Here is a 26,971-nt window from a genome sequence, read left to right on the forward strand (position 1 = left end):
TCGAAGGGTGAAGGAGTGGGTGCCAACCTGAGCAATAATCTCGTAAGGACCGAGATATCGTTCAGACAACTTCTTGGTAGGTCGGGTGGTTCGGAAGAAGGCAGCTTTGACGAAGACGCGATCACCGACTTTGAAGTCTGGGGGTGCTAGACGTTTGCAATCGGCGTATAGCTGGTAAGACTTCTGTGCGGCGGTGATAGATTCCCGAAGGTACTCGTGCAACGAGGCGAGGTCGACTGCAAATTCTTGCGCGGCGGAACTGGCTAAGTCGCGTTCAGGGTGGATGTTAAGACTTGGATGGTAACCCTTGTTTGCGAAGAAAGGCGAGACACCAGTGGTAGCTGAAGGCGCGTTGTTGTAAGCGAATTCGGCGAGGGGAAGGAGTCGATGCCAATCATCCTGCTGGTAAGAACAATACGCCCGAAGGTACTGCTCCAAGGTCTGGTTAACTCGTTCGGTCTGTCCGTCGCCTTCAGGGTGATAACCTGAGGTGAAGTGAAGCTTCATGTCCAAGGCTTCGCCCAAAGCACGGAAAAAGTGGGAGACGAACTCTGAACCACGATCAGACGTCACGTTCGAAGGGACGCCGTGCTTGGAGAAGACGTGGATGACGAAAAGGCGTGCAAGCTCCGCAGACGTGAGATGTTGGTCTGTGGGGATGAAGATAGCTTGCTTGGACAGGCGATCAACGATCGACGAGGATGTCTGTGAAACCACCAGAGGAAGGGAGTTGCTCGATGAGATCCATGGAGATGGATTCCCAAGGACGGAGGGGAATGGGTAGCTGCTTCAGGAGACCATAAAGCTTGTGGCGAGGAGTCTTCGTACGGCGACAAGTCGTGCAAGAATTGACGTAGTCTGCGACAAACGAACGCAGTTTAGGCCAAACATAGTCACGTCTAACCAATTCGATCGTTTTGTTGCGACCGAAGTGACCAGCGAGAGGGTGATCATGCTTGAGCTGCAAGACTCGAAGACGTAAGCCCGGGACTATCTGGAACGTAGATACGCCCATCAAGTCTAAGAAGACCGTCGGATGGAAGCTCCCAACGAGGGTCAGAAGGAGTGGGAAGTTGTGAAGAGGCGAGGGGGTCCGAAGAATAAGAAGCCTTGATATCAGAATGAAGACTAGCAGAGTCGACAACCAGCGAGGCTCGGAGGGCAGGGATGTAGATAGTCGAAGCCCTCAATGACGAAGCCAGCTGCTCAGACGCGAAGATTGGACGAAGGTTGACCGGATTTACGCTGGCGAAGTCACTACCCCCCTGTTTAAGGTAGACGTCCCATCGTCGTGTTAGCGCATCAGGCTTGGTGCCCAATTTGCCAGGACGGAAACGGACGACGAGGTTAAACTGGGAAAGGTATTCAGACCACCGCGCCTGACGGCGAGTGAGAACCTTGGTAGTCGAGAAGTACTCGAGGTTCTTATGGTCTGTGACGACGTTGACCGGGTCGCCTGCGCCTTCCAAGTAGTGACGCCAGACTTTGAACGCCTCGAAGATGGCAAGGAGTTCTTTGTCATGGACGTCGTAGTTGAGTTCGGCGGCTTGGAAAGTGCGGGAGTGAAAGGCGACTGGGTGGATCTCTCCAGACTCGAGCTGAATAGAGAGAATGGCGGCCAAGGCGTAGTCGGAGGCGTCTGTCTCGATGATGAGAGGCCGATCAGGTTGCCAGTGAACAAGAATAGGAGCAGAAATGAAAGCAGACTTGAGGGTCTCGAAAGACTTGCGAGCGGCGGAAGAAACTCAAAGGCGTGTCTTTGCGAGTAAGGCGCGTGAGCGGAACGACGATGTCGGAGTAGCCGTGGATGAAACGACGATAGAAGTTGGCGAAACCGAGGGAAAGACTGGACGTCTTTCACTGAACGAGGTTCAGGCCCAATCCTGGATGACTTTGACTTTCTCAGGCGACATGGTGAGGCCGTCGGGTGAAAGAATGTACCCAAGGTACTCGACGCGGTCAGCGTGGAACTCACACTTCTTAGGCGAAGCATAAAGCCCGTGCTTGCGGAGACGTCTAAGCACCTCTTTGACGTGTTCACGATGCTGAGAGAGATTGTCGGAGAAAACCAGGATGTCGTCGAGGTATACGATAACCGAGACGTCGGTCATATCGGCGAAGATGTCGTTCATAAAACGCTGAAAAGCGGACGGCGCGTTAGTGAGACCAAAAGGCATCACCAACCACTCGAAAGAGCCATAGCGAGTTCGAAAAGCAGTCTTCCACTCGTCCCCATCCGCAATGCGCACAAGGTGGTAGGCGTGCTTCAAGTCGATCTTGGAATAGACTTTGGCACGAGCTGGGGCTGCAAGAAGGTCCGAGATGAGGGGTAACGGATAGCGGTCCTTCTTGGAGATGCGGTTAAGCGCCCGGTAATCCACACAAAGACGTAGGGAGCCATCCTTCTTCTTGACGAAGAGAATGGGTGCGCCTAGCGGAGAAGTCGAAGAGCGAATGAAACCAGCGCGCAAATTCTCGTCCAAGAACTCGCGTAGCGCAAGGGTTTCGGCTGGGGAGAGAGAATAAAGCCGACTCGGAGGAAGGGGCTGAGACTCGTCCAGATCAATGCGCAAGTCGTAAGGGCGATGTGGCGCAAGCGAATAAGCCTTGGCGTTGCTGAAGACGTCGGCAAATTCGTGATACTCTTCCGGGACATTGGAGAGATCTGGAGTGTCGGTGGTGCTAGTCGAAGCAGCACAAGCCCGCGAGACGTTGTCTGAAGAAGGAGAAATAGAAAGCAAGAAGGTCTGCGAACCACTCATGCGAACAGCTCGACGATAGGCTGAAGCGTTCACAAAAGCGATTGGCACAGGGTTAGAAGTGAAAGAAGGAGAAGACTTAGAAGGAGAAGGTGAAGACTTGGAAGTAGAAGAAGAAAGGGAAATGGAAGGAGGAATCGACATCGACGAGTCTTGAGGCGAATCTTGAAGTAAAGGAACAATCGGTTCCTGCGGTGATAAATGGTCGGAGTCGAGTGAGTCGAAGTCGATGGGGGAAGGAAGAGAGACGGAAGATTTGGTCGAAGAAGGGACCACGGAAGGCTGAGACGCCTGTGACGGAAGGCTGGATGAAGAAACGGAGGTCTCGACGTTTGCTGCGACGAGTGAGCTCAAAGAAGAGGGGTTATCGGCCGATTCGAACGAAAGTATCTGACCACGACGCCAGTCAATCAACGGATTGTATCGGCGGAGCCAGTTGTGTCCAAGAATCAGGGGATACGGAGCATCCAGCTTTGTGATGAAGCACTTGAGAAAGAACTCATCACCAGACGGAAAGCAGAGGATGATATCCGCTGCAGAAGTGAGCCAAGTACGAACAGATCCATCAAGGAGTCTAAGGGGCACTGGCGGAATTTCGTAAAATTGCAAAGTCGAATGAGAATTGACAAAGTCTGAGTCGAGGAAACAGTCCGTACAACCCGAATCCACCAGGGAGTCGAGGTCGATAGGCGAAGACGTCGAAGAATAAACGGAGACCGAAAACGAGAGAGCATGGGGATCGGAGAGAGCAGCAGCATTAAGTCGAACCTCAGGCACTCCTGCTGAGAGGCTGCAGTCAACTGGAGGAGGCGAGGTCAGCAGACTGCTCAAGCTTTTCCCGCAGACGTGTCAGTGGCAGGCTGACCGGCGGAAGCAAAGCGAGCGCGATGTCTAGACTTGGGGCACTCTGACGCCTTGTGCTCTGTGCTGCCACACACCATACAAAGGCTTTCCTTGATACGGCGGGCACGCTCCTCAGGCTTGAGCTTTCCGCTAGCGTCAAGCTTGTCGGCGTAAGGGCGAGGAGGGGCAGAGGACGTCGAGGGTGTCGACGATGAAGTCGAGGGAGTCGTAGACGAAGAAGAAGATGAAGTCTTGTTCGACTTTCCTTTGGCAGAGGAAGAGGTCGACGAAGACGAAGTGTTACCGGCCGACTGAGGCGAAGTCTTGGTCGAGTTAGATGAAGTCGAAGCCGGGGTGGCCAAAGAGCCAGACGAGAGAGAGGGTGAAGACGAAGCCTTGCCAGATAGCTTGGCTTGGAGGGCCTTGAGGAGAGCTTGATCACGACGAATCTCCTCTTGTCGTTCGTGCCAACGTTCGTCCATATCGAAGACGACATTCTGCAACTCCAAAAGCGTAGCAGGCCGAGGACGTTTAGCCAACTCGTTCTTGATGCGGTCGGAGAGGCCAGTGTAGTACTGAGAACGTAAAGGCGCTTCGTTCCAGTTGATGCGTGTGGCGAGCTCCTGGCCTTGACGTCGCGCAATATAAGGAGCTCGCGGATGTATTCGAAACTCACCCCTTCGAGGTCGGGTAGGTCTTCAGCCACGTCAAGGGCCTCGTAGATCTTGTTGACAGCTTCCTGCATCTCCGCTGACTTGTTCGCGAGCTTCTGGGCCTGCGCCTTGGCCGCCTTGGTACTGCTTTTCTTCAGAATCTTGCGGGCAACCTTGAGATTTTTCTCCATGGCCTTGAGCTCTGCCTGAACGTTGATGACTGCGTCAAGTTCCTTCTTTCCTGTTGCCTTGGACCCTGGCCAATGAGCTTGGTTTCAGCATGGAAGGCGAGATGATAAGATACAACGAACTCACCCGCGTTGACGGACATCTCCGTGGCCCTCTGGTCTTGCCACTGTCTCTCGAGTTCGTCCCTAAGCATTTCGGTTTCTTCCAAAATCGCGAGAGCTTCTTGTTCTTGCTTTGGAACCGATTTTGTCAGTCGACGTCGAATAATATCCCCCAGTTCATCGCGAAAGGCCCTGTTGATGTAGTGCAATTGTCGATCGAGGAGCCAGATACGTTTTTCAGCCTTGAGTTGACGACGTTAAATCTCGACAACACCGCTACAGCCAAGGGACTTACCGAGCAGTTTCGCTGTATTGCTATCAGCCGTCTCAGCATCGACCATATTCGTTCCACCCCTTCCCCATCGCTCAATGCCAGTCCAGTTTGCAGGCGGGGGTTGTACCCGAGTTGACACGCCCATTGATGAGCGTACGCGTGCATGGCACTTGTGACAAACTTCAGCCGAGTGGTGAGACGGGAGTCCATGATAGGATGCTGCTGGATGTCTGAGCAACAATGGTTCGTAATTGGGGGTAAAAGGTACGTACGAGTTGAACGCTTCGATCAAGGACGCACCCTACATCGTAGAGCACCACTAATGTGGCATTAGAAGGCATAAGACTCGCGATCTTTTCGATAAGGGCCACCGCAAATTTCTGTTGTTCACCTGCGGTGTCGATGTTGGCGGCGAACAAAGGAATGTCATGGCGGCATACCGCCGCCATGACTCCTCCGGCATCGAACTTGTCAAGAGAGGTCTTGACGTTGGAACCACTCCCTGCTTGGTGTGACTTTTGACACGCTTTGACAGCCTCTTTCGGGACTTTCGTTGTTACTTCGCGCTTGGGTCCCGTTCTGGCGGCCTTCATCCGTTCACCGATTGTATCGACGAGCTCCTTGGACAGGAAATGTTCAGGTTCGTAGAACTTGGGACAGTGCTTGACCCCACGATTGTGTCGATGATTGAAATTACCATCGACGGCAATCATAGCATCACCTCCACTGGGTTCAACGGTTAGTTCTGATTCGCGGGGAACATTACATGCGACCAGGAGAAACTCACAGTTCCAAGGACAACCCAAACTTGTCTCCACCGAAACATGCAGGGCAGGATTGTCGAAGAAAGCGGGATTAAATGTTTTTTGTGGCAGAACACAAGTGCAACCGTGCGTGTAGTGCTTATGGGCGCTCTTCCCTGTGGCAGCTGGCGACAGGGCGGTGACGTGGGTTCGCTCCCAATATGGTGTATGGCATCTGATGGAGGCTGCCATTTTGGGACAACTGCTCCATCAATCAATCAGTTTCGGGCTCTTAGATACCTTCCTTGCACTACAAAGAAGGCCGCTACGAGAGGCTATATACAGGTTACACTGTAGTCCCTGAGGTGGGCCAATGTGGATCTCGGCGAGTATTGTCTCTATTGAGTTCATCCCCAGTGAGATTTCCATCGGCCCAGATCGTCTCAGATCATATTCCAGCGGCCAACATGCAAAGCCGCTACGATCTCACTGGAGCATACTGGAGCAGCAATATTGCCCACTTTTGCTGGCTCAAATCGGTCTCGCTCGTCTCGTAGAAAACACAAAACATTTGTCCATTTTATAATACACTATTAATACACTTTCTACACTACATAGAGAATACACAGGAGCTCGAAAAGCCCAATAGAAAAGAATAAAGGAAAAACAATAGAACTACACGTACATGATAAGTCTTCACTGTTACAAGTCAGTCTAGCTTCGCTGTTCCTGTAAGAGACACAGTATAAAGTCAGTAGGGGCGAGAGAAGAGGGATTAAAGGCATACTGAAGACAGCAGAATGTTAGCCGAGGTGCTAACGTAGGCAGGGGGTAATTCTTCCCATGCAGAGCTGAGAGGATACCCTGCGGGAAGGGGGGTTAGTGAACGTAGCCAGCCGGAAGAGACTGGGCAGTGGGCGCGACTCACAAGGAAGTCGTGCCCCGGGCGTGGGCTGGAGGTGGCATTGACGGTACCAACAGCGTGACGCCGGACTGTGAGTAGCGAGCAACGAAGGGCGGGTTGGGCCAAACGCCCGGTACAACGGGGTATGGCAGCGTAAAGTCTTGAGGTATGGTGGTAGAGGGAGAAAGGCGAGGACTTATAAACGAGTCCACAAACACCGTGACCTAGCATTTATGAAAAGTTAATACGCGTCAAATGACGCTGGTACAAGCGATTCTGGGACGAGGGCCAAAAGTATATGTGAGGAGATGTGAGGAATCCTGAAAATGACGGCGAAGATTGCATGTCGACGTGGTGGTTAGAAACGAAAAAGTTGCCCGCAGCCGATTTGGCGTTATCTGAGCCGAGGGCAATCTAGTTGACATGCTGGGAGCACGTGTGGCACGATCTGAGCCGACGCGGTTCTCACTGGGGTTCATCTTTGGGTAGCTTATACAAGGCTGAGAACGAACTCTTCATGCAAAAATTTTCAAGGAATACGTACAGTAGGTACTGGCTTATTGAGGCTACAATGTCGCGATTTTGGCAGAGAAACCGTGAGAGTGCCATCACTTTTGGTGCCCACGAGTAGTATCGCTTTCCATGGCACGTACTTGAGACTTGGATATGAAATAAGTATTGTACATAGGGGGATTCGTGCATAGGACATATGTACGTAATATCGAGTCTGACGGATCCCTGCTAACTTATAGGCCTGCTATTGAGCTGCTACTGAATACACACACTACTAGTACTGTCGCCATCACTGCTGGTGACTATCACGAGTAGCACAAGCACAAGCACAAGCATGGGCACGGGTACAACAACAAGCACAAGGACTGGAACTAGCATCATCATGATCGTCGATATCGGGTTTCTATAGGATCAAAGACATCAGCGACAACAACATACTTATGAGGAAAGAAGTCGCCCACATTCATACCCAGCATTTGTTTGAACCTGGTACCGAACGGGGGTTTTTTCGCCACATTCACGCCGAAACCTTCTTGGATTTGCTTCACCAGTGTCTTTGCGGCACCAATCTGATACACCTCTCTTTGGCGGTCGACAACTTCTCTCTGAGCGGCAAGGGCAGAGTCCTTGGCTCTATTCATGAGGACGAGTTTGACAACCTCCAGCGCCTTTTCTCGGTCCGCCGGAGTGAAGTTATAGACAATGGCGCCTCCGCTAGTCAGCTCGTTCCATGCCTTCTCCTTCAAGTCCTGCACCCTTTTCTCTCCCACCGCCGCCGGAGAAAGGTGCGCCTCGCTTTCACATGGCGTCACGCTATCCCACTTCGAGGTGACTATGATGACCTTCTGGTATGCATCCTGGCCGCAAAGCTTCTCGAACGTCTTGAGGCACCTCTGCATGGTTCCTCTCAGCCGTACTTCAGTGATATCGTGCATAAAGATGACACCTCTGACAGTCATCGATTTACTGTATCTGCAGCCATTCGTTAGTATTCCGAGTCGAAATCAGCATCGACCAGTTGAACTGTACTCACGATCGCGCGAGCCACTTGGTTATTCTCGACAAGATGTCCATATCCCCTTTATATGTATCGTCAAATCCAGGAGTGTCCACCAGCACCAACCGACCACTGTCCCCTGGACGCATTAGGTAGGGAAATGTGTCGCGGATGTCGATGCAGACCGGTTGTACGAGTTGAGTGCACGAGACTACATCCGCCCCGACTTTAACTCTCTGGTTGGAAGTGTCCCCCAGTATGTGGTTAATGAACTGGAGGAGCGGGTCAAAGTTAGTACACGGCCCTATCGGCAAGAATCTACGTCGTACCGAACTCTTCCCTGCCCCTGATGCCCCCATAATTCTGCAGCCGCGGTAAGCAGAAACGTATTAAGATCTGAGTGTTTTGAAACGCACGGTACAATAATGTCGCCGGGTTGTGTGTTCTCCATTACACGGTCTCCAGACGATGTATGCTTGGTTTTCTTTGCCGCCTTCCCCGTGGTGGTCATTTTTTCGTCGAAGCTCCGGTTGGAGTTTGAGAGGCGAGGTGTTAGCGAAGCGTTGTAGCTCGTGTATACTTGCTCCGGTCGCTTGGTATTTAAACCTACGAGGGGTGGGTGGTTGACATGTGCACCATCTTCGCTTTCTGCGATCGATAGTTCCTGTGCCGGCAGGCTGGCCAACGGTGTTAACCGTGAACGGGTGAAGGTTGCGTACGACAATAGGCCCGGGCGTCTATTCCAGGATGGAAAACGGCAAGTAGTGATCAAAATCTGTAAATTGTCTCCTTGTGTAGTCGCAGGTGCACGCTGATCGGTTGAAGATATCGATCATGGAATGCATGCTACACTCGAACACCCCGTTGTGTCGCAAAAAATACACGAGGGGAAGGAGAATATGCAGTACGACCGTGGCAAGCGCTGGAGGTGGGGCCTTCGATTCACCGGCCAAAATACCATGTGGACGTTTGCTACGCGGCGCTAGAAGGGTATCCCATGACCTCTATGAGATCATCGATCATCCCTGGGGCCCTATGAACCAACGTTTCACACTTCCATAGTAAGCGAAAGTGTCCGTCCTCAAGCCTCGGATGTCACTTCAAATGAATTAACTAACACCTGCACAAATGCCTCGCGGATAATACGAGGCGGTGCGTAAACTTCCTTCCATATCACATTGCGGAGTCAAAGGTGCCTCGTGGGTTGATTTCGCTGGTCCGGTAGACAACCCATACTCTGGTAGAGTTCGTTCTCTAGCATGAAGCCTCCCACCAGACAGTGCGAATGGACTCAAGACAACGAGGAGTCCACCTGACACGCGATCATACTTGAATATTGAATCGTGAAGCCCTGAGCGCTGAGCGAATGCGATTGGCTAGAACTATGGAATCCAGCATAGAGGCTCATTTGCTGGTAGACAGCATTGCAGACAAGAGGCTTTTCTCTTTAACACGTTACTACGTACACAAATGGGAGGCAAGTGGACCGTCCGAGGTTGGCAGGTACTAGTGGCTGACACGACCTTTGCAAGAGACGTTTGTAGAGACCCAAAGATACAAGAGCCATTTCAGACTATGTTTCGCCCGTAAACGTATCCTCAGAAGGCTCAACTCCCGGGTCAAGTCTAAGGGCTGCCTGTATCCTTGAACCTTGGGAACCCATCTGAGGAACTCGACCAATTGTGAACGAGTGTTGAGCGCCTTGTCATAGAAGTGGCTTTTATGGATGATGGGCTGGAGCACTTGTTGGACGCGCCCTAAAGCCCCTTCGTCCCCGCCGTTGGCCTTTCCTATGGCCACGATGATCTTCCAGTGAAGTTCTTTCTCCCATGCTAGGCCTGCCATAAAATCGCAGATCTGATTGAACCAGGCGGTTCGCTCATTCAAGCTGCCGTCATCAAGTAAAAGCACGACACTGGACGATACGAAGCCTCTATGTGCCCTATGAAGCTGAGTGAGCATGGTAAAAGAGAGCAGCTCCCAAATCCTGGACCTTACTGTATCTTAAGTACGAAGTGCGCAATTTGCTCCAGGATTTCCTCCAAGCACATTTCTGAGTGGTCGAAGCCCGGTGTGTCAATAAACAACCATCGTCCTTCGATAGCCCACTGAACCCTCTTCGTACAGGATTCTAACCCGGAAGAGATGCCGAGTTTGTTATGGCCACACATTTTGTTTATAAGCTGCCGACGAAGGGTGTAAGAATAGGCCCATTCAAGTTGTCCGCGAGAATGCGCACCGTGCTTTTTCCACTTCCAGTTACCCCCACCACTCTGTGTTTATTCTCAGACATCGGCCTTGAAGATGACAAGAGAACGTACAAGATTGCACCGTCGTAATCTTCGGGGCGTGGAATTCCAGTTCCAGTGCTCATTGTCTTCTGGGTGACGTGCATTAAGTTGGAGGACTAGTCTTGGGCTAATGTATATATGACCTCCGTAAGTCAACGTTGTAACCTCGTGGTGCCCAATCCAGTGATTATTCCGAATGACCTGATAATCGCCAACGCCGGTTGTCATCGACCTCCTCGTGCGCTAGCACTTGGGTTCCTTCCTTTCATAGTTGCTATTCGTGAAAGTGGCGGCCAGCGCGGCGCCGCAGCGTTTTATAACGTCTACCCCCAGTGCAATGGTGGGGAGTCAGAAATCTGTTAGTTTCAGGTACCCCATTCCTTCGATATCCACCTCTCCCGGACACTGGCGATTCTACCTGATAAATCTGTGTCTAGACACCGGTGTCTATAAATGGAAGACCTTCAGGAAGCGGGGTTAAGTATTAGTACGCGCAGACTGAACGTAGTCGGGGCGTTGAATGTGGAGGACGTACACGCGGAAGCTCTTCTCCAAACATACCACGTTTGGACGCTATTCAGCCTCCAATTGTAGGCTTCTATCCAGGAGGCGAGGGCATAGATATGCCGGTGCACTCACGAGGTGATTGGAGATTATGGACTTCATAAGCCTCGTGTCTTCGATGGTTTCACGCGTGTGTTCCTTGAGGCGAACCCAGTGGCACCAAAGTGAATTGTATTATAGCACCTACCGCGTTCGTAAAGATTCTGAGAAGGCGGTCTCACTCACAACAGAAGAACTCGGAATACGTTAAGCGTCACTTCATCGGACATCCACAGGCGCTTGAAGCCTAACACCAGACTCTCTCCGCTCTTCACGAAATCTGGTAGTGCTGGACAGTGCAGTCACGCGCCGCTGGCAAGAGTGCGACAACCAAAGGTGTTTCCGACCCACGAGAATGGTGCAGTTTCGTTCAATTCTAAAAGCATGGCATGTAATGATGAATGCCCTTCGTTCATACATCCGAATCCAAGACTGGTACCGTCTTAATCTCCCACATCCCATTCACTTTCACCGGAGCAAGTCCTATGAACCCAACAGAGTCTCCTAACCAATCAACTCTCTTCACACCTTCCATCAACAGCTTGACGTCAGTTTTACACCTCCGCCTGTACGCATCCTCGACTGCTTCTCGATCCTCCGCCTCCATCTCGGCGTTCCACCAGTCTTCCCTACTGATCGGTTTCATCAACTCGTCGTACATGCAACGTAGGACATCTGAAACCAAAACGCCGTTGGGGTGCGACGAGCGGACTGTGAGTGTCCATGGAAGGAGCGGATGCATGAGGGTGAGGTGGTGCGTTGGGGGCGTGGTGGCAAGCTGGAGGTGATGGAGGGCGTTGACAGGCCCGTTGCTCGCTGGGAGGTGGATGGACGAGTCGGAGAGGGCGTCTTGGCGGAGGTCGAAGAAGTATGCATACGAGGTGTGGGAGGGGGATAGGAGGGAGGTTGAGAGAAGTGGACAGTGGTATTGGAGGAGGGGGTTTAATGTGATCGGTTGCGAGCGCGCGAGGAGCGTAGTTGGAAGGATCTCGTCTGAAGCTGTTAACGACGTTAAATTGGATCAAGGCTCAGGTTAACGAAAGAGAATTATACCTTTGACGATCGAGCGCAGCTGGAGGAAGCGCTTCTTGATCCAGGGAGAGGAGGGCGGGACGTAGTCTTCGCGCCAGTGAGACGGCCTCGCAAACTCACGCCCTCGTCTTCCGGGACTTCCAACGCTCGAGCTCAGCGAAGCGTTGCGGAGCAACGAGCACTGCTCCGAGTAGGAAAGACCTGGTATCATTGGAACCATACTCTTCGGCGACGGCGAATCCATTTCTGTCAGCCGGGTGACCTCGGATTTCGCAGGAGAGGCAGGCGAGAGCGTCAGAGGAGCGAGCTGTGGCTTCTTTTTGGCATTCTTCTTCTTTGGGCGAGAGTTATCCCTGCGTGAAATATCCTGGGTCGTAGTCGACGTCCTGTCCCTCTCCGGAGTGGCTGGGGTGATCCTCGCGGTAGTGTGAGGTTCACCTTCCGAGTCCGATGTGTCCGAAGTGGGAGGTAGCGGGATCGTTTGGAGCGGACGGTAGGTTGGTTGGACTTGGTACGATGGATGGCAATAGTTGGCTTGTTGCTGTTGCTGGTAGAACCAGTACATTTGCCACGGCCAGGGCGACGCGTAGTTCAACCCTTCGAATTCGAAGGACCATGGGGAGTATCGCTGCTGTGGCGACCTGTAGATAAGGGGGTTGGGATATGTAAAGGGTATGACAGAAATCGTGTACTCACGCATATCTGAAAAGAAACGGTCAGATGTCTGAAGAAAGAGCGAGTAAGGGATCGTTTACATACAACATGTTACCAGCGTTCATCGCTCGTCGAGACTGGTATTTGTGGATGGGGAGTTTGATTCTGGAGAAAGCGTCTGGACTGAAGATTGAGTTGTCGAGCTAATATTCGGCTTTGTGTGGTAGCAAAGTTTCGAGTACGTTCTTGTCCACATAGACGGAATCCTTGTTGGCATAGTTGGGGTCAGGGAGGGAAAGACGACCGAATCGGTAGACCACGGTTTAAGAGCCATTCGCGTCAGTATTGTTGTCAAAACATTTAGCCGCCATGCTGATAGCCAAAGAAGACGCTCCCATATTGTTCCAGGGCGTCTAACTGAGACGCTGCGTGTTTGCAAGCTGGATGCCCCCATTGTTCCAGAAATGCATTGTTCTCCAAAGTTGTTGATGCGGTCAGTTATGAAGGCTGGTGGTACGGTAGATCTTTAGGGATAGTTTTACGGTCATGCTATACACTTCCAGGGAAATAGGGAAGAAGATGGGGCGAAACAGAGGTACAGCACGTCGACATCGTGGTTCGAACTCGGCGCTTCACGAATGTGATGGGTCGTGACGGGCATGTGGCTGTGCTCCTTGCGGGAAATGTTGCCAAATACGGTGGAATGGGCCGGCGCCTGCTGGATCTGAATCATGTTCATTCGAGCTTTCGAGGCGCTCACGTCTGGGCAATTCTTTTCCAACTCCGAGGCGAGGATGCCATTGGATCTCTTTCGTTGGGCTCGAGAACGACGCTGCGAGCTGCTGCGAGTCGCCCCTAACTTGAACACAGCATTGGTCCTGATGCCATCAATGATCAACGTGCTGATCACGTCCACAGCATGGCATCCAACTGGGCCTTGTGGCAGTCTGCAACGAACCATCTGCAATCTCCTCGACAGCTACCCTCCACAAATGGCTACCTCTGAGACAATCGTACCTTCTCACCAACTTCCAGTCGAACTTATCAACAAGATTGCAACATACATTCATGCTTTTCCGAGTCGCGAAGAAAGGCGTCAAGCCTACGTTGCACTCTTCCAAGTCTCCAGCATCTATCGTGCCGTATTCATCCCCAATGTCTTCGAGAGGATAATCTTGAGGTCCCCGGACAAGGCATATAAGCTTCAAGTCCTGATCGAAGGAAACCCAGGCCTCCTCAGCCACGCCAAGCGCCTCACGATCTCGGCGCGAGGTCACGGTCTCCGCTCAGCAAAACCTTGGATTCTCTCCGGAGTTTCCGACGTTGTTCTGGGCAATATTCTCAGAAGTTTTGCTTCAGGAGGAAAGTTGCAGAAGCTTGACCTCCTCATCGCCCTCGACTGGAACCAGTTTCCTAGGGACACACCTATATCATCCGCGCTCGCCCTACAAGATTGGATAACGCACAGCCATCGACTTCCCGCTTTCCACGTAGCAAGGTCGACAAACGTACCGCGCAGCGTTATCCAATCATGGATGTCGGTCACCCATCGTCTCACACTAGAGCGGGTACACTTCGAGATTCTCGACCGTATCAATCCTGAATTGGCCCCGATATCGACTTCGACTATCGAGTCGCTGGAGTGGCGGGCCCTGCCCTTCGCGCTAATGAAAAGCGTCTTGATTCCAGTCCCGATGTTCTCATCCCTCAGGACCTTGAAGCTTTGGATGGGGTATCGGCCTTATGCCTCGGGCCAAGAGGTTAGCCAACTACTCAACCCACAAGCCGACTCTTTGGAGGAGATGTCTCTTGTCTCCGTCATCACGTCTACGATGGAACAGGATGGTGAGTGCATATTTGCTTGTCTCTTAAGATCTCTTTTTGACTGATATATCTACTGGAAAATTGCTATGAAAAGATCACACCGAATTCAGGACTCTCGAGCTTGAACCTTTTCCCCGCCTGCGACACCTTGAACTCGTGTCTTGTCTCGGCGCAGAGTATGAGGGCAGAGACGAGGTACGAGGCCTTATAGCGCATAAGGTCAATTTAGAGGGTGCGCTTCAAGGCCTTCGGTGTCAATCACGAGCATTGGCAGCCATCAAGTATCTCACTATCCGCTTCGAAGTGGGTGACTCGCTTCACATTATTGTCGTCCCTCCCTCCTGGGAATACTACCTTTCGTCCTCAATACCGGCTGCCGTCAAACGTATCGTTTCACCTTCAGACAGACCGAAACGGTTCCCCAATTTGGAGAAGCTCACCGTTGTACTGTCGATGAAGGAGGGCGAATTTCGTAAATTGGAAGAGCGATGTGGGAAGTTGGAGGAGAAAGTAAATGACAAGGCAGGACTAGCAGATCTTCCCTTTGTCTTTCGGTTTGAAGTAGAGGTGATCTGAATGATGACCGTATTTACAATTGATTTCGGTGTATGTACTTGTTGGAACGGGATGCACGTACTGCGCTGGTGACGAGCGCTCATCGGAACTTTGAAGTCGGCGGGAGATTCTCACCAGTGAATACAAATTCCCTTCAAAACGTCGGGGTTGAACCACAACAGGTGAGCTCAGGTCTCGATGGAGACTTTGACGCCATGCATATTGAGATACCAAGAGCGACGATGCAATGTATACTGTATGCAGTGGAGTAGTTTTACGTGTAGCATGTTCCGGTATGATATTCCGCGAGCGGAATGCCTTCCAAGTGCGTCGTGATCAAAGATTCGAGAACTGGAAACTCACCTGAAACAGCTCAAGAGCGCCGGCAACTCCGACATACGGTAAGAACTCACCAATCAATACCAAACGCGGTTTCCCAAAAGTACATGTACGTACGAAGCCGCCGGCCTGAGTCCGTCGGGGCCCTGTACTGAGGACGGGCGCTTAGTGATTGGCTCTATGCAGTCCAATCCCCGGCACCGCGCACTTGCCAATCGCTCGAATGCAGGTTGCATATAAGCTGGGAGGGCTAACATCATAGGACAGCATTATATTATTGAGAAACGCATGGATGGTGAGCTACCAAACGTATCGTACGGACATTTCACTGACGTTGGAAAGCGCCGTTGTACGTAAATACCCCTTCCTGGATTGCCGACAATGATGAAACATTGAAAGTTGGCCCCGTGAAAGGGAAAGTTAACACAGCTAGGGACAGTAAAGCGGCGCCTTTCTCATGACTAATCCGCTTGGAAAACATATAAAAGTCATGAAGAAATGGAAGTCGAAAGCCACCAACCAAGGTGATCAACTTCTTCCTCAGATTACAATGGTCAAGCCCTCTTTTTCTTTGCTCTCACTCGCCTGCCTTGTTGGAGCTTTTGCTCTTCCTCAGGCCGCTGAGGCCCCGGAAAAGGCCTCTATCAGGTTTGAGCCTGGACCTGGGCTTCCTACGCTCGAAGAGCTGGGACTCACGATCGATGACCTACTCAAGCCCATCCCTGAGGAGACTCTTGCAAATATTAGTACGTCGCCATTTCCGTCGCTATTCGTCGTCAGACTCACAGAATGCGTTAACGTTTTCAGCTGCGGAGTACACTGCCATGGATACCTCCGAGGGGTCGAGCCTCGTCAAGCGTTTCGATCCAGTATGCCACTCTGGATATGTTAACGTCAATGACGCCCTCGGCTGCTACAACTACCTTAACGCCTTGGGAACCACCGCTTGCACTGTCCACAACTCTGGTTCAGTTTGGGGTTCAACTACCCGTATGTGCGTTTTTGGACAAGCACAAGTCCAGGGATTGTGTTTCCCACCCAATTGCCCTGCTACTTCCTGGTGGTGAGTGGCCTGCCATATTCCGGTGGTCCAAATGTTTAACAAGCGAGTTGATCTCCGTCTATATAGCCAACATGTTGCGCATGGCGTTGCTTGGACGATTGCTAACTGTAATGTCAATGGTCAAGTTGCAGGTGCGTTGCGTTTCTGTTTAGCGCACCACACTCCGGGAGCTGAGTGATGCACACTTCTATTAACAGGTCGACAAGCTGCTTGGGGCAATGGACACTTGATCGCCATTACTTCGCACTTATAGGGAGGAGACCTACTAGTTGACTACATTGTTGTGAACTCTTCCAAATTTTTATTTACGCCATGAAAGGCTTATTCCGTACCAATTTTTAAGGACAAGTCGTCATCGTTCAGCCTGATTTACGAGTCGTATTCACAAATCATTCCCCAGACTTGAACTGTGACGAACGGTCTGTACTCACCTGGAAAGTTGCAGAAGGCCACCAAAAAAAAGCGATCGACAAGCGACGCGCGCGCGAGGGCTCGATACTGGTGTATGTGGGTGAAAAAGAAAAAAGAAAAAGAAAAGAAAAAATAATTCCAAAAGAGGAAAGGGGAAGAGAGAGGGAAGAGAGAAGGGAGGATATCTACAGTATATGACGTCTCACAGCATCCCAGGCTTCCTTGACTTCTGCAGCTCGAGCTGGGGTAGGTGCGGGAAGTCAGGAGAAGTGACGCTTTCGGCCATTTTCACTATAATTCATGGGGTTTTCCCTAAAGTGGTGGCTTTTTGATGGTTTCCTAGGGTTTCTCACTATAATTTCTCCAAATCGAGCGCCGTTGCCCATTTAGAAGGTCGTTACTCGGCACGAGGACGACGCGATAACGACGCGGGCGGCAGTAGGAATCGGTGATGCATCTAATCTCTGTCCGAATGATTCGGAAGGTCATCTCAATGGCAATCGTACATGACCGTACTCGAGGCTCAAGCACTCAAGCTTGGATGGCATGAGCACCCGAGGTGGGAAGTTTAGCATGGAAGGTCATAGACTAAGGCAAATGAGAGCGGCTAGCAGGCAGGAGAGGTAGTTGGTGCTTGGGCAGCAATCCGGGTGAGGAACTACCTTGTTCAAGGCTTGTTCATGTGTCCGAGGTGTGTGCCGTCCTCAATCCCAGTTCAAAGTGGAAGTAAAGCCTCAGATATCTTTATAGCGCTTCATCCAGCGTCCCGAGTCGTTCCGTGGTTGGACTGGGCCCAATGCATGCCCGAAATGAGAATTTAGGCACACTTTCAAACAGTATTCAGATTTCATGGAGTATAGAAGGATGCAAGGGCAGAAGGGAGCACTTAGAGCCAATTTATCAGCCTTAGAGCGATAGTTCTATCGAATCTGCAGTAATTGAGCATTGCTGGGTTGGCATGAACATCATATTGCGAGCCCAGGTTTTGCGCGTTCGCGCGCGCTTAACGCGCGCGGGAAGTTTCACGTGAGGGATTACTATATTTATTAATTATTTTCAATTTTCAGTAACCAGTATCAGTAACGACCACTAACACGCGAGGCGAGCGCGCGAGGAGCGGCAAATTGATCGTGGGAAATTCGTTATGCCTTCAAGGTCAAAGTTGCCACCCACGCGCTTCCGCTTCTTCGCCTTGAACTTCAACCACAATGGCGACTCTCTCTTCCCTACCAACAGAGTTGATCTCTCTCATCATTGACTACCTTTACTTATCTCGTAAAGGGCCTTGGAAGAACACTATACGTGACCTCAAAGTATGTTCTCTTGCTTGGAAGGGCTTTCTGACCTATTCTCGGCCCTACGTGTTCCACACGATCGTGCTTCCAATCCCAAATTCCAGAGGAAAAAAGGGGTCTAGTCCCTTCCCGAAGATATACTATAACCTTGCTGCCGTCCTTGAGCAGAACCGCGAGCTGAGAACATTTGTTCGCAAGCTGGTGGTCAAGTGGAACAAGGATATCGATACCAAGTGGTGGATTAGTTCGGCTCTGGCGCGTCTAGTGGTGAAATTTTCGCAGTTGGAAGATCTTCATGTTGAGTTGAAGGGCCATGGTTTATTCTCTGCACTTCCTCAGCGCCTTCAGCTGGCCATCCGGGAGGCGGCCCTCTTTCGGCAAAGGGAGGCTTTCTTCGACGGCTGCACCTTGGTGGGCTCGGGTTTCCAAATCGTGCGCTGATTAGTAAGAACGTCCCGGCTTGGAATGAGATATCCTTGGATATCTTTGAATCGCCTGACACTGCGCAATTTGGGACGTTGGAGTAAGTTCATATCTTCAAACGGTGTGGTGCTGACGTTCTTCAAGGAACTTCCAAGTCAAGTCTTTTGACGCGCCTCATAGGTTTTCATCCCTCACCTTGAGAGGATTCTACCCACCGGCAGTGGAGAACTTTCTCGACTCTCCGAATGCCATCTCCTTTGCCCAGCTTGCCCACCTCGACGTTCGCATCGCTTCTGAAGAGCAGTACGTTTTGACCATCCGGTTGCTAGCATCATCGGAGAATTTGCGAACGCTCAATTTAATCTGTACGTTTCTTTCTCCCTTTTTTGATTCGGTACGATGGCTGACCGCTTGGCTCTTTTGACCTTAGATAGCGACTGTCGTCCGGAGGGGGCAGACGCAAATTCGGAGTCCCTCCCTCTTCCTTTGGTGTACACCAACCCCGACTCGTTCAAAACACTCGAGCATCTCTCTCTTACAAGTCATCGCTTTGTCAACCCAAGACAACCGACTTCCTTCTCCAACATGTTTCTGGGCCTATGTGAAAGCAAACCTGCCTTGTTGAATACCTGGCCGAAGCCATCTAAGTCTGCCTGGAAGTGGACTAGCAAGTTTGGTGAACTCCCTCAGCAGGAAGTGGTTACGCTGGCGGCTAGAAATGCGGGGATCACTATCCCTCATGCACCACAACCCGCAAGTCACGGGGGTGACGATTTCCTTGAACTTACTGGGGTTGGTACACCCTTTATTCATACCTTCGCTTCTCTGACGACTCTCGACCTCACTCTTCATATTCACGGATCCTTGGATCGACTCGACTTGGGTTACACCTGGGGCCAGGTTGACAGGGCATTGGGCGGCTACGAGTGCGATAGGTCCAACGCCGCTGAGGAAGCAAACTCTTCATTTGGTTCTCGCCGCGGAGCCATGTGTTACGACTGCAATCATACCTATGCCCTTCCCCACCTTCGCTCCGTCTCTGTACACATCGTCATTCGACCCCTCCGACTACGAAACGCCGACTTTACTGTCGAAGATGAGGATATTCTGGAGGAGACGCGGGCGTTTAAGGTGAAGCTGGAAGGTCTGTTGGAGGGTGGGAGTCCGATGGTTTGTCATTGTGCCAAGGCGGAACTAGGGAATGCGAGAATGAAGAAATTGGAGTATTACTGGAACGCTGTATCTGATTTGGCGGTGGGCGGGGATTCCGAGGCGTCCACGGTTCTCCTATCCACGAAGCCGCGTGTCTTGTTCCCGTTTTTGCGATCGAGGGGTTTCCATGAAGGGAAGAACGGTTTTAGATTTAGGACCCATGTCGAGATGAGGGAAAGGGTTTACCGTGTGGACCCAACTACGGGCGCTCTCCCCGCGTTTTGATGTTGTGCTGGGAGCGATAATTCGATATGGTTACTTCGACTTTTCCTATATTCCATACGTCAATGAACTTAAATACTTCGAAATGTGACTCCCAAAGTTCTGCTACGAGTGACTCAAGGCGCAAGTTCTGAAAGGCAGGTGGATGACGTTGACTGCCCAGCCCAGAAAGATCCGTACATCCGATTGTTGACATCCACTTGGCCGCTCCGGGTGGAGCTGCCTGTTGATCTGAGGACCCGTGAACGCTCCAACTCGGGCTATCGCCTCCATTCGAATATATGCTTGTGGTGGCCTTGAACTCAAAGCTCGGTCAAGGAGGGACTGTCGCAAGTGTCTGACATGGTTGATTCTGCAATTGTACCGGCGGCTGCCCGATTTCTAAAAGGTGATACTTAAGTCCGGAGTGATGCTGGAAGCATGTTCGCTTTGGAGCTTTGGATGACATCTTCCTTCTCTGTACATATCCCAACTTCCTTTCATCGATCACAAAGCCTCCAGATATGAAACTCGGCATCACGACAACGAACAAGACGAGCGCTTTGGTACTCGGCCTTGCAGCCTTGACGATCACGACATTGCAACGAATCACGCCCGCTTCTGCGGTTTTAGTGCCCGGCGCGGACACGCCCCTCTTTTACCTCGTAGCGACAGATCCATTTAGCGAGAACGATAACTTTTTGGTGAGTGATCAAATGTCCATTGTTCTGTTAAGATTGAGTCGGCGGCTTGGCTGACCGACCTATCATGCGCGCACTTATCTTGGATGGTTGGTGTAAACGTAGCCGCTTCGCATTTCGGGAGGGAGGAACCAGTCGACGCTTACAGGCGACGGACCGATTGGGCAGTTCTATTTTATGAATGGGAAACTTGTGGCTCAAGACCCAGCGGGTGGACCGACTTCGCCATATGTATACAGTCCTTACGTCGACTTGAGCGATAAGCTAGGTGTGTAGCCACGTCCACATCCCATCATCTGATCCACCAAACGACATAACCGCCATGTTTGCAGGCCGAAACGAAAACAGCGTCTACGACCCCACCCTCTCCGACCCCAACGACCACTGCATCTCAACCTCTGGCCCCCTCATCTTCGTCCAGCGCACCCGCCCCGACGGGTCAACCTTCCATCCGCCCAAATGCGCCAACTTTGATACCTTTTCGTTGTTCTCTGATCGGATGGGTCCGATCCTAGGCGCCAAGTTGGTTATGAATAGTAACTGGACGAATCTGTATAGCTGTGGGAAGGAGAGGAATGTGAGTTTTAATCAGTTTTGGTTTCACCGTTCTTGAAAGTTTTGAGAGTGGATTGGAGTGGCGTGTGTGGCTGACCTTTCTTTCGTCCCGTAGATTTACTGGAAGGCTGATTCTTCAAACGAACCCGCCGAGTGCAACGTCGCCGTTCAGCTTTTCACGCTTCCCGTCGTTTAGCGCTCGGCCCGAACCAGCCATACTTCTGTGGAATAGCCTGAGGCCTTTTCGATTTCCCACTGTCGATGTGTGTGTAGACCAATTAGAGCTGTAATAGATCTTAGACCGCGGTTGAAGTTTATGTCCCCGTTGAGGTGAAAATATCGGTTTTGGATTCAGTGACACCAGCTGCTCCTATCTCATAACCGCCATAACTTGAAACCACCGTACAGTTCAGCCTGTTTTCTAGATACCCCACAACTCGGAAACCAAATATAAGGATGCTACGCACGCAGGAAGAACCACCGGGTGTCGACGTAGACGCTGACCCAGGTTGATTCGCTCGACGAGGTAATTGAGAGAGCACTCGAGAGGTGTTTCTTGAAGTGGGAAGAGGATCTGGATAGAGGACGCGCTCGAAGTGATTTCCCATCGCTGCGAAGTCTGCCCTTCGGGCGAACAAAAAAAGAAACGCTTACCGTTCTCGGACCTCAACAAGTCTGGTAGACTCGTCCCTCAGGCCGATGGAGTTCGCGTCTCCCCAAAGGACGGACACTACACTCCATTTGCAGTTGTCTTCTATCTAATCGTAACAAAGCAGCGGGGGTCCAAGGAACAAGCAGAAAAATGACCAATCGCCTGGACGTAGAGAAGCTGGTTCAGCTCAATACCAATTGTTCAATCGCCACACGTCTTGGCAGTCGTCACCTCTCCTGGCATGGTCCCGAGAACCCTAAGTTAATGAGAGTAAGCTTTCCGTCCCCATTTCGAACGACATTCCGTGGGTGAAGGTCGTGATGGTGGATTTTCAAGGACCTAGGTACATCCATATGCCACATATTGACACACCGCTCTCGCACTCTCTTAGAAACCCCACAGCTCAGAAACCAGATCCCCTTGTACCGTCGACGACTGGACCTGTTCTTCTCCTTCCTCCCCGCCCCCCTCTGCTTCATGGTCCTTCAAGGACTTCAACTTCAACTCCACACTAGGGAACAACTCAAACTTCTTATCACAATCCATAGAGAGCGGCGGTTCCTTCTTGATCTTCCTGTTCACCTCCGTGTCGAATAGCTACAACGCAAAAGGTCGGTCGGTCAGTAAGCAATTGATGACGATGGTGTCGTTACAAAGAACGGAATAAATTTAGAAGTTGAGAAAAGATGGAGAACATTATAGTAAAAGAAGGCGAGAAGTAGACTCACAGTCCCGTATGTATGATCCAAGAAATCCTCCATTGAATAATTGGGTTTTGTGAACGCCTCGCTGAAGATTTTGGTTAGAGTGGAGACGGTAGCGTGGTAGTGCGAGCGGTGGGTGTAGAGTTCCCAGAGGGAGGAGGAGAGGGCGTTGGTTGAGAGAGGGTTCGGTTCGGTTGGTGAGTAGGGGTCTGCGTTGGGGTAGTAAAAGAGGGTTAGCGCGTGTTCGGTGGAAACGGAGTATGGAGTATGGAGGGAATTAAGAGCAGTCGGGAGGTCAACCTACCTTCCTCGTCATCAGCATCCCGGTGGATCATCACCATCAACGCGGGGTGTCGCTTGAGGATGTTGTATGTGAAGGGAATTATCATGACGATTGCGGCTGGCGGCGCGTTCAACGAGAGCCGAGCGAGGCGCTTGATGAATGAGGCGAGGAGGGTTGCTGGGAGGTGACTAGAGCACGGTAAAAACCTACACCATAGCAACAGAAACACGGGGGGAGGACTCACGTAGATGCCAAAAAGAGGTCGGCCATTCGGAAGAACCGGGCTCGGTATTTAGAGGTGAGGAGGTCTCGGTCGAGGAATGCGTATAGGCGGGTGTAGAAGGATGGGTAGTCGAGGTTGTAGTCCTTCATCAAGGTGAAGAGGGCGTTGAGACCCAGGAGGCCGAGTGAGCCGCCCATATCAACACACCCGGCAATCCAATCCATGACGAGGATAGGTCGGGTGAGGTGTGGCAGAACACCGCGATGCATGATGTTCAGCACGCGAACTGAAAGTGCGCGCCTTGTCTCGTCGCTTCCACCTTTCCCGCTTGATGAGGCAGCGACTCGCGGCAACAGCGTCAACCATGTTCTCGTGAACACCGCCCGATGCGATGCAAGCGAATGTAGGGATTGGTGGATCGTGAGCTGGTGTAATCGTGCTGAGGGCTGTTTGTCCTTCGGGTCCTTGGGCGTTGGATCGTCTTCAAAGAACTTGCGCCAGTCGTCTTCTTCCTCCTCTTCTTCGCCTGGCGGTTTGGAGAGCGAGGCGTCGTCCTCGTCTTCGCCGTCGCGCAGTTTTTTGGGTTTGGGGGGTTTGGTGCCGAGTTCGGGCACCCACCAGGCGTTGAGTTCGGATTGTTCGGTGGGGAAGGTGTTGAGCTTTTCGAGGATTAGAAGGAGGTTTTTGGTTGCGTTGAGGGATGAGGAAAGCTTTTTGGTGGAGGTGGTGTTGAGGATTGTGCTATACCAGGTGAACGAATAAGCGTTAGCTTTGGGCTTGTAAAAGAGAAAGATGCTACGCACGCAGCTTCGCGCAGGAAGAACCACCGAACATCGTCGTAGACGCTGAGCCAGGTTTCGTAAAAGAGGTGGAGGACGTCTGGGTCAATGAGGGTTGCATCGCCGTCGTTGGAGCTGGCGTTCGACGTTGACCGTGAAGAGGGAGGGCAGGTAAGCAGACCATTAGTGATCTTTTTGAAGTGGGATACGTGGAACTGTGGTTGTGGTTTTGAATCGCCCGACGAGGTAGTCGAGAGTGAACTCGATAGGTGTTTTTGAAGTGAGAAAAGGATTTGGATAGACGATGTCTAATATATGTTCAGTGAATTTATAGAGATTTACAAGGCCAGAAAAACGCACCCGTAGATGTTTCTCTTCGTCCTTCAACAGCCCGACGAGATAGTCGGTGTATTCATTTAGACGCTCCCATAACCAGGCCTTGACCTTCTTCGCGGCTTCATCGCCTCCCACTAGCCCAAGCTTCCCAGTGGAAACTATAATCACAAACGTCCTATACAAGGCATAGATTCCCTTTGAGACGTCTTGTGCATCGGAGGACGAAAGAACCAGTTGGATAAGGTCCGCGAGGGCATTCAGCGAGGTTTGGCTCTTGATCGCCTCAGCCAGAGACTCTTCGAGCGATTTGATTTGAGAAACAGTCGAGGTAGATGATGATGAAGGGTCTAGTTTCCTTTTCTTCGTTGGCGGTAGCGAGCGCACCGGGGCGGGCATTTTGTGGTCGTTGGTCGCGGTCAGGAACGACGAGAACAACTGATCGCGCAGAATTTGTGTTTGTCTGTATTTGAATCAGACGCCTTTGCCGCCGCTTGTGATTAGCGCCGGGGCTCTTGCCAAACTGGATCATGATCAGGCGCCAGCAGTGAACGACAGACACTGACAGGTCCTGGCAGTGCACTTGTTTCAAGGTTAAAGGTGGAATATTGTATTGAGCATGGTACTCTATCTCTAAGAAATAGGCCCTCGTTACGTTCTACTCTCAGAATGCGAAACCCGTAAGATAGCAGTAAGCCGGGACTTGGATTTAACGGCTCTGAACACCGATGATCAGGTGGCCGTTGCCCCAAGCAGCTTGCTCGCCTATAAATCCGCATGGACATCCAGGTCAGTTCAAACATGCGTCGAAAGGAGTCAAAACACAGTGTCCACGCACCTCCGACAAAGTTGTCAACGTTGCAGTTCTGCATTACCCAGGCGACGCCATGAGCCGCGTGTTGGCTGTAGTAGTACACAGGGTGGGTCAGTACGCGTTCTCAACGAATAATGCAGGAATGCCAAGCATAAGTACTGAGTAATGGACTTACCACCAGGAAGAGGCAGGGCAGTTCGGTGGGAAGCACTTGCCCGTGACCTTAGCGTCACCAATCTCGCACATGGTGATCAGGGAAAGCCAGACGGAGCCTGAATCGGGGACAGTGCACGCGGTGGTACCCAGACTCAAGAGGTAGTTGTAGCAGGCGTTGGCGCTGGCGAGGGAGGCGCGGTGGGGACCCTTGCAGGCGGGTGTCCATTGGCGCTTTGTGAGGCTTGATGAGCCGTCGCTGGATGCTGAGGAGCCTGAGCCGGCGTCGAGGGAGGCGTAGTCGGCTTCTGCGGGTACCCGGAAGGATGCGTTTGTTAGGAATTGTGCTGTCTCGGTGTGGGTGATATGTGATGAGGACGTACGGACTGAGGCGAGAACTTCCTCTGGAATGGGCTTGAGAAGGTCTTCTGTGGTGAGCCCCAATTCCTCCACGGTGGGAAGGCCAGGACCGGGCTTGAAATCCAAAGTGGCGGCTTCGTCGGAGATTCCGGAAGCTTGAGGGAGAGCGAAAGCTCCAGCAACGAGGCTGACGACTGAGAGCAGGGAAAGAGGCTTGACCATTGTGGATTGAGAATAAGAAGCGACTAGTGGAACTTGGAGTGTCGAGAGCTTGTTCGCTGCTGTTTTCCACTGCCATTTGTTGGGCATTTTATATGTTTTTGGCTGAAGGAGGCAATAGTCACGACCAGGGCCTCTTGGCCCGACACCTGAGGCGGGCAGCTGCAAAATCCCGACGGGAGATACGTGTTTCATCAATGTTTCGTCTCTAGCGTCGATCCGGGGAGGGGGCGACAACGTACGAGCTTTCGGATCACCTTGGCACTTGGGTATTTGATTGGGAAGTAGGGTCATCGTCTGAATCGTACAACACCTTCCCAAGGAAGGGTGTCTAGTTGTGATGGAATCCGGCCAAGGCGGGAATTGCGTTCGCCGGAACTGTCGGCCCTAGAACGACGCGTAGCGCGTTGAGCTCTACATGGGATCCTGATGCACTCTGGGGGAACATGCACCGAAAACGACTCGGCTTGGGAATGTCTTGGGCGTTGGGAACTGCAGAAAGGGTCCACGGGCGCTCTTCACGACCTTTTGATTCCGATGTGTCCCTTGAAACTTCTTCGCCTAAACATCGAGTCGCCTCTCAGAAAACCTGTGGTCCAGTCCTTGTTTTAATCCCTGCCTTCCAAGGCTCGACTTGAGCGCCTGGATAACTTTGACAAGCGCTCTAGGTTATTGTCGTGAACCAGACTCAATTCCTTGGAGAAGATCATCGCTCTCCACCACGTTGTTTGGTACTTTGATCTGAGGACTCGGGATCAGTGATCAGCGTTTCCACCTGTTTCAGGATACTTAGTTGCCATCAGTGACTTCGCTTCTCACCAGGAGATGCCGCGAAAGATGGAGTCACTCAAGGGGTGACCGGTGAGCATTGAAAGAGGATGTGATAGTTGGAGGAGAGCGAGCATGGTGACGATGGTTTATTGAAGGGATGCTCGCAAGGCGGCGGGGTTTTGCCATGGTGTCGTGCTTTGTGGGTGGATGTAGTGCAAGCACAACATCCGTGGACAAGATGAGGTCGAGTGATCCGGAGGCGGCGCACCTGTTTGGTCAGACCAAACAGCCTCGTCTTCCTCGCGCCGATGAGAGATGGTATCTCTCATCTTCTCGCCGTTCTCGAGAGGTCCCCATCCTCTCTACTCGTTCCTCTCTCGTTTTCGCGTCTGCTCTGGTCACTAGGCTCCTGTATTAGCACCCTTAATCTACACCTGTCTCTTTCACCCAATTTTCGCGCCCCACACTCCTTTTCACTCGTTGAAAAATTTTCCTTCGATATGGCAGACGGAGGAGCTGAAGGTAGTGGCGGAGGCGGTGAAGGC

At 51.7% G+C, this 26,971-nt stretch overlaps 9 protein-coding genes across 9 annotated transcripts; 4 read left to right on the forward strand and 5 right to left on the reverse strand.

Moving 5' to 3' along the window:
- Window positions 1-7,234: 7,234 nt before the first annotated feature.
- Window positions 7,235-8,487, reverse strand: CC1G_08498 (hypothetical protein; the record flags this gene model as incomplete). The annotated part of the gene is made up of 5 exons (XM_001832618.2): window positions 7,235-7,382; window positions 7,418-7,951; window positions 8,013-8,248; window positions 8,306-8,339; window positions 8,393-8,487. 5 exons carry the CDS (start codon window positions 8,485-8,487, stop codon window positions 7,235-7,237), a joined length of 1,047 nt encoding a protein of 348 aa, XP_001832670.2.
- A 995-nt stretch (window positions 8,488-9,482) lies between these two features.
- Window positions 9,483-10,350, reverse strand: CC1G_08499 (hypothetical protein; the record flags this gene model as incomplete). The annotated part of the gene is made up of 2 exons (XM_001832619.2): window positions 9,483-9,918; window positions 10,298-10,350. The coding sequence occupies 2 exons, from the start codon at window positions 10,348-10,350 to the stop codon at window positions 9,483-9,485; spliced, it is 489 nt and encodes a 162-aa protein (XP_001832671.2).
- A 932-nt stretch (window positions 10,351-11,282) lies between these two features.
- On the reverse strand, window positions 11,283-12,681 carry CC1G_08500 (hypothetical protein; the record flags this gene model as incomplete). The annotated part of the gene is made up of 4 exons (XM_001832620.1): window positions 11,283-11,869; window positions 11,924-12,543; window positions 12,599-12,604; window positions 12,662-12,681. The coding sequence occupies 4 exons, from the start codon at window positions 12,679-12,681 to the stop codon at window positions 11,283-11,285; spliced, it is 1,233 nt and encodes a 410-aa protein (XP_001832672.1).
- A 606-nt stretch (window positions 12,682-13,287) lies between these two features.
- Window positions 13,288-14,956, forward strand: CC1G_08501 (hypothetical protein; the record flags this gene model as incomplete). The annotated part of the gene is made up of 2 exons (XM_001832621.2): window positions 13,288-14,401; window positions 14,475-14,956. The coding sequence occupies 2 exons, from the start codon at window positions 13,288-13,290 to the stop codon at window positions 14,954-14,956; spliced, it is 1,596 nt and encodes a 531-aa protein (XP_001832673.2).
- An 808-nt stretch (window positions 14,957-15,764) lies between these two features.
- CC1G_08502 (hypothetical protein) lies at window positions 15,765-16,590 on the forward strand (the record flags this gene model as incomplete). Its single annotated transcript, XM_001832622.2, has 4 exons — window positions 15,765-16,020; window positions 16,082-16,337; window positions 16,404-16,468; window positions 16,535-16,590. The coding sequence occupies 4 exons, from the start codon at window positions 15,765-15,767 to the stop codon at window positions 16,588-16,590; spliced, it is 633 nt and encodes a 210-aa protein (XP_001832674.2).
- Window positions 16,591-17,956: 1,366 nt separating this feature from the next.
- Window positions 17,957-19,903, forward strand: CC1G_15216 (hypothetical protein; the record flags this gene model as incomplete). The annotated part of the gene is made up of 4 exons (XM_002910535.1): window positions 17,957-18,454; window positions 18,493-18,566; window positions 18,611-18,831; window positions 18,897-19,903. The coding sequence occupies 4 exons, from the start codon at window positions 17,957-17,959 to the stop codon at window positions 19,901-19,903; spliced, it is 1,800 nt and encodes a 599-aa protein (XP_002910581.1).
- Window positions 19,904-20,902: 999 nt separating this feature from the next.
- Window positions 20,903-21,331, forward strand: CC1G_15217 (hypothetical protein; the record flags this gene model as incomplete). Its single annotated transcript, XM_002910536.1, has 2 exons — window positions 20,903-21,157; window positions 21,251-21,331. 2 exons carry the CDS (start codon window positions 20,903-20,905, stop codon window positions 21,329-21,331), a joined length of 336 nt encoding a protein of 111 aa, XP_002910582.1.
- Window positions 21,332-22,174: 843 nt separating this feature from the next.
- CC1G_08504 (ribosome biogenesis protein Noc4) lies at window positions 22,175-24,508 on the reverse strand (the record flags this gene model as incomplete). The annotated part of the gene is made up of 6 exons (XM_001832624.1): window positions 22,175-22,384; window positions 22,516-22,700; window positions 22,796-22,962; window positions 23,019-23,738; window positions 23,801-24,084; window positions 24,137-24,508. 6 exons carry the CDS (start codon window positions 24,506-24,508, stop codon window positions 22,175-22,177), a joined length of 1,938 nt encoding a protein of 645 aa, XP_001832676.1.
- Window positions 24,509-24,818: 310 nt separating this feature from the next.
- On the reverse strand, window positions 24,819-25,658 carry CC1G_08505 (hypothetical protein; the record flags this gene model as incomplete). The annotated part of the gene is made up of 3 exons (XM_001832625.1): window positions 24,819-24,874; window positions 24,948-25,012; window positions 25,099-25,658. 3 exons carry the CDS (start codon window positions 25,656-25,658, stop codon window positions 24,819-24,821), a joined length of 681 nt encoding a protein of 226 aa, XP_001832677.1.
- Window positions 25,659-26,971: the final 1,313 nt, after the last annotated feature.

Source organism: Coprinopsis cinerea, assembly GCF_000182895.1.
Source record: "Coprinopsis cinerea okayama7#130 chromosome 9 map unlocalized cont3.9, whole genome shotgun sequence".
Classification (NCBI taxonomy): domain Eukaryota; kingdom Fungi; phylum Basidiomycota; class Agaricomycetes; order Agaricales; family Psathyrellaceae; genus Coprinopsis; species Coprinopsis cinerea.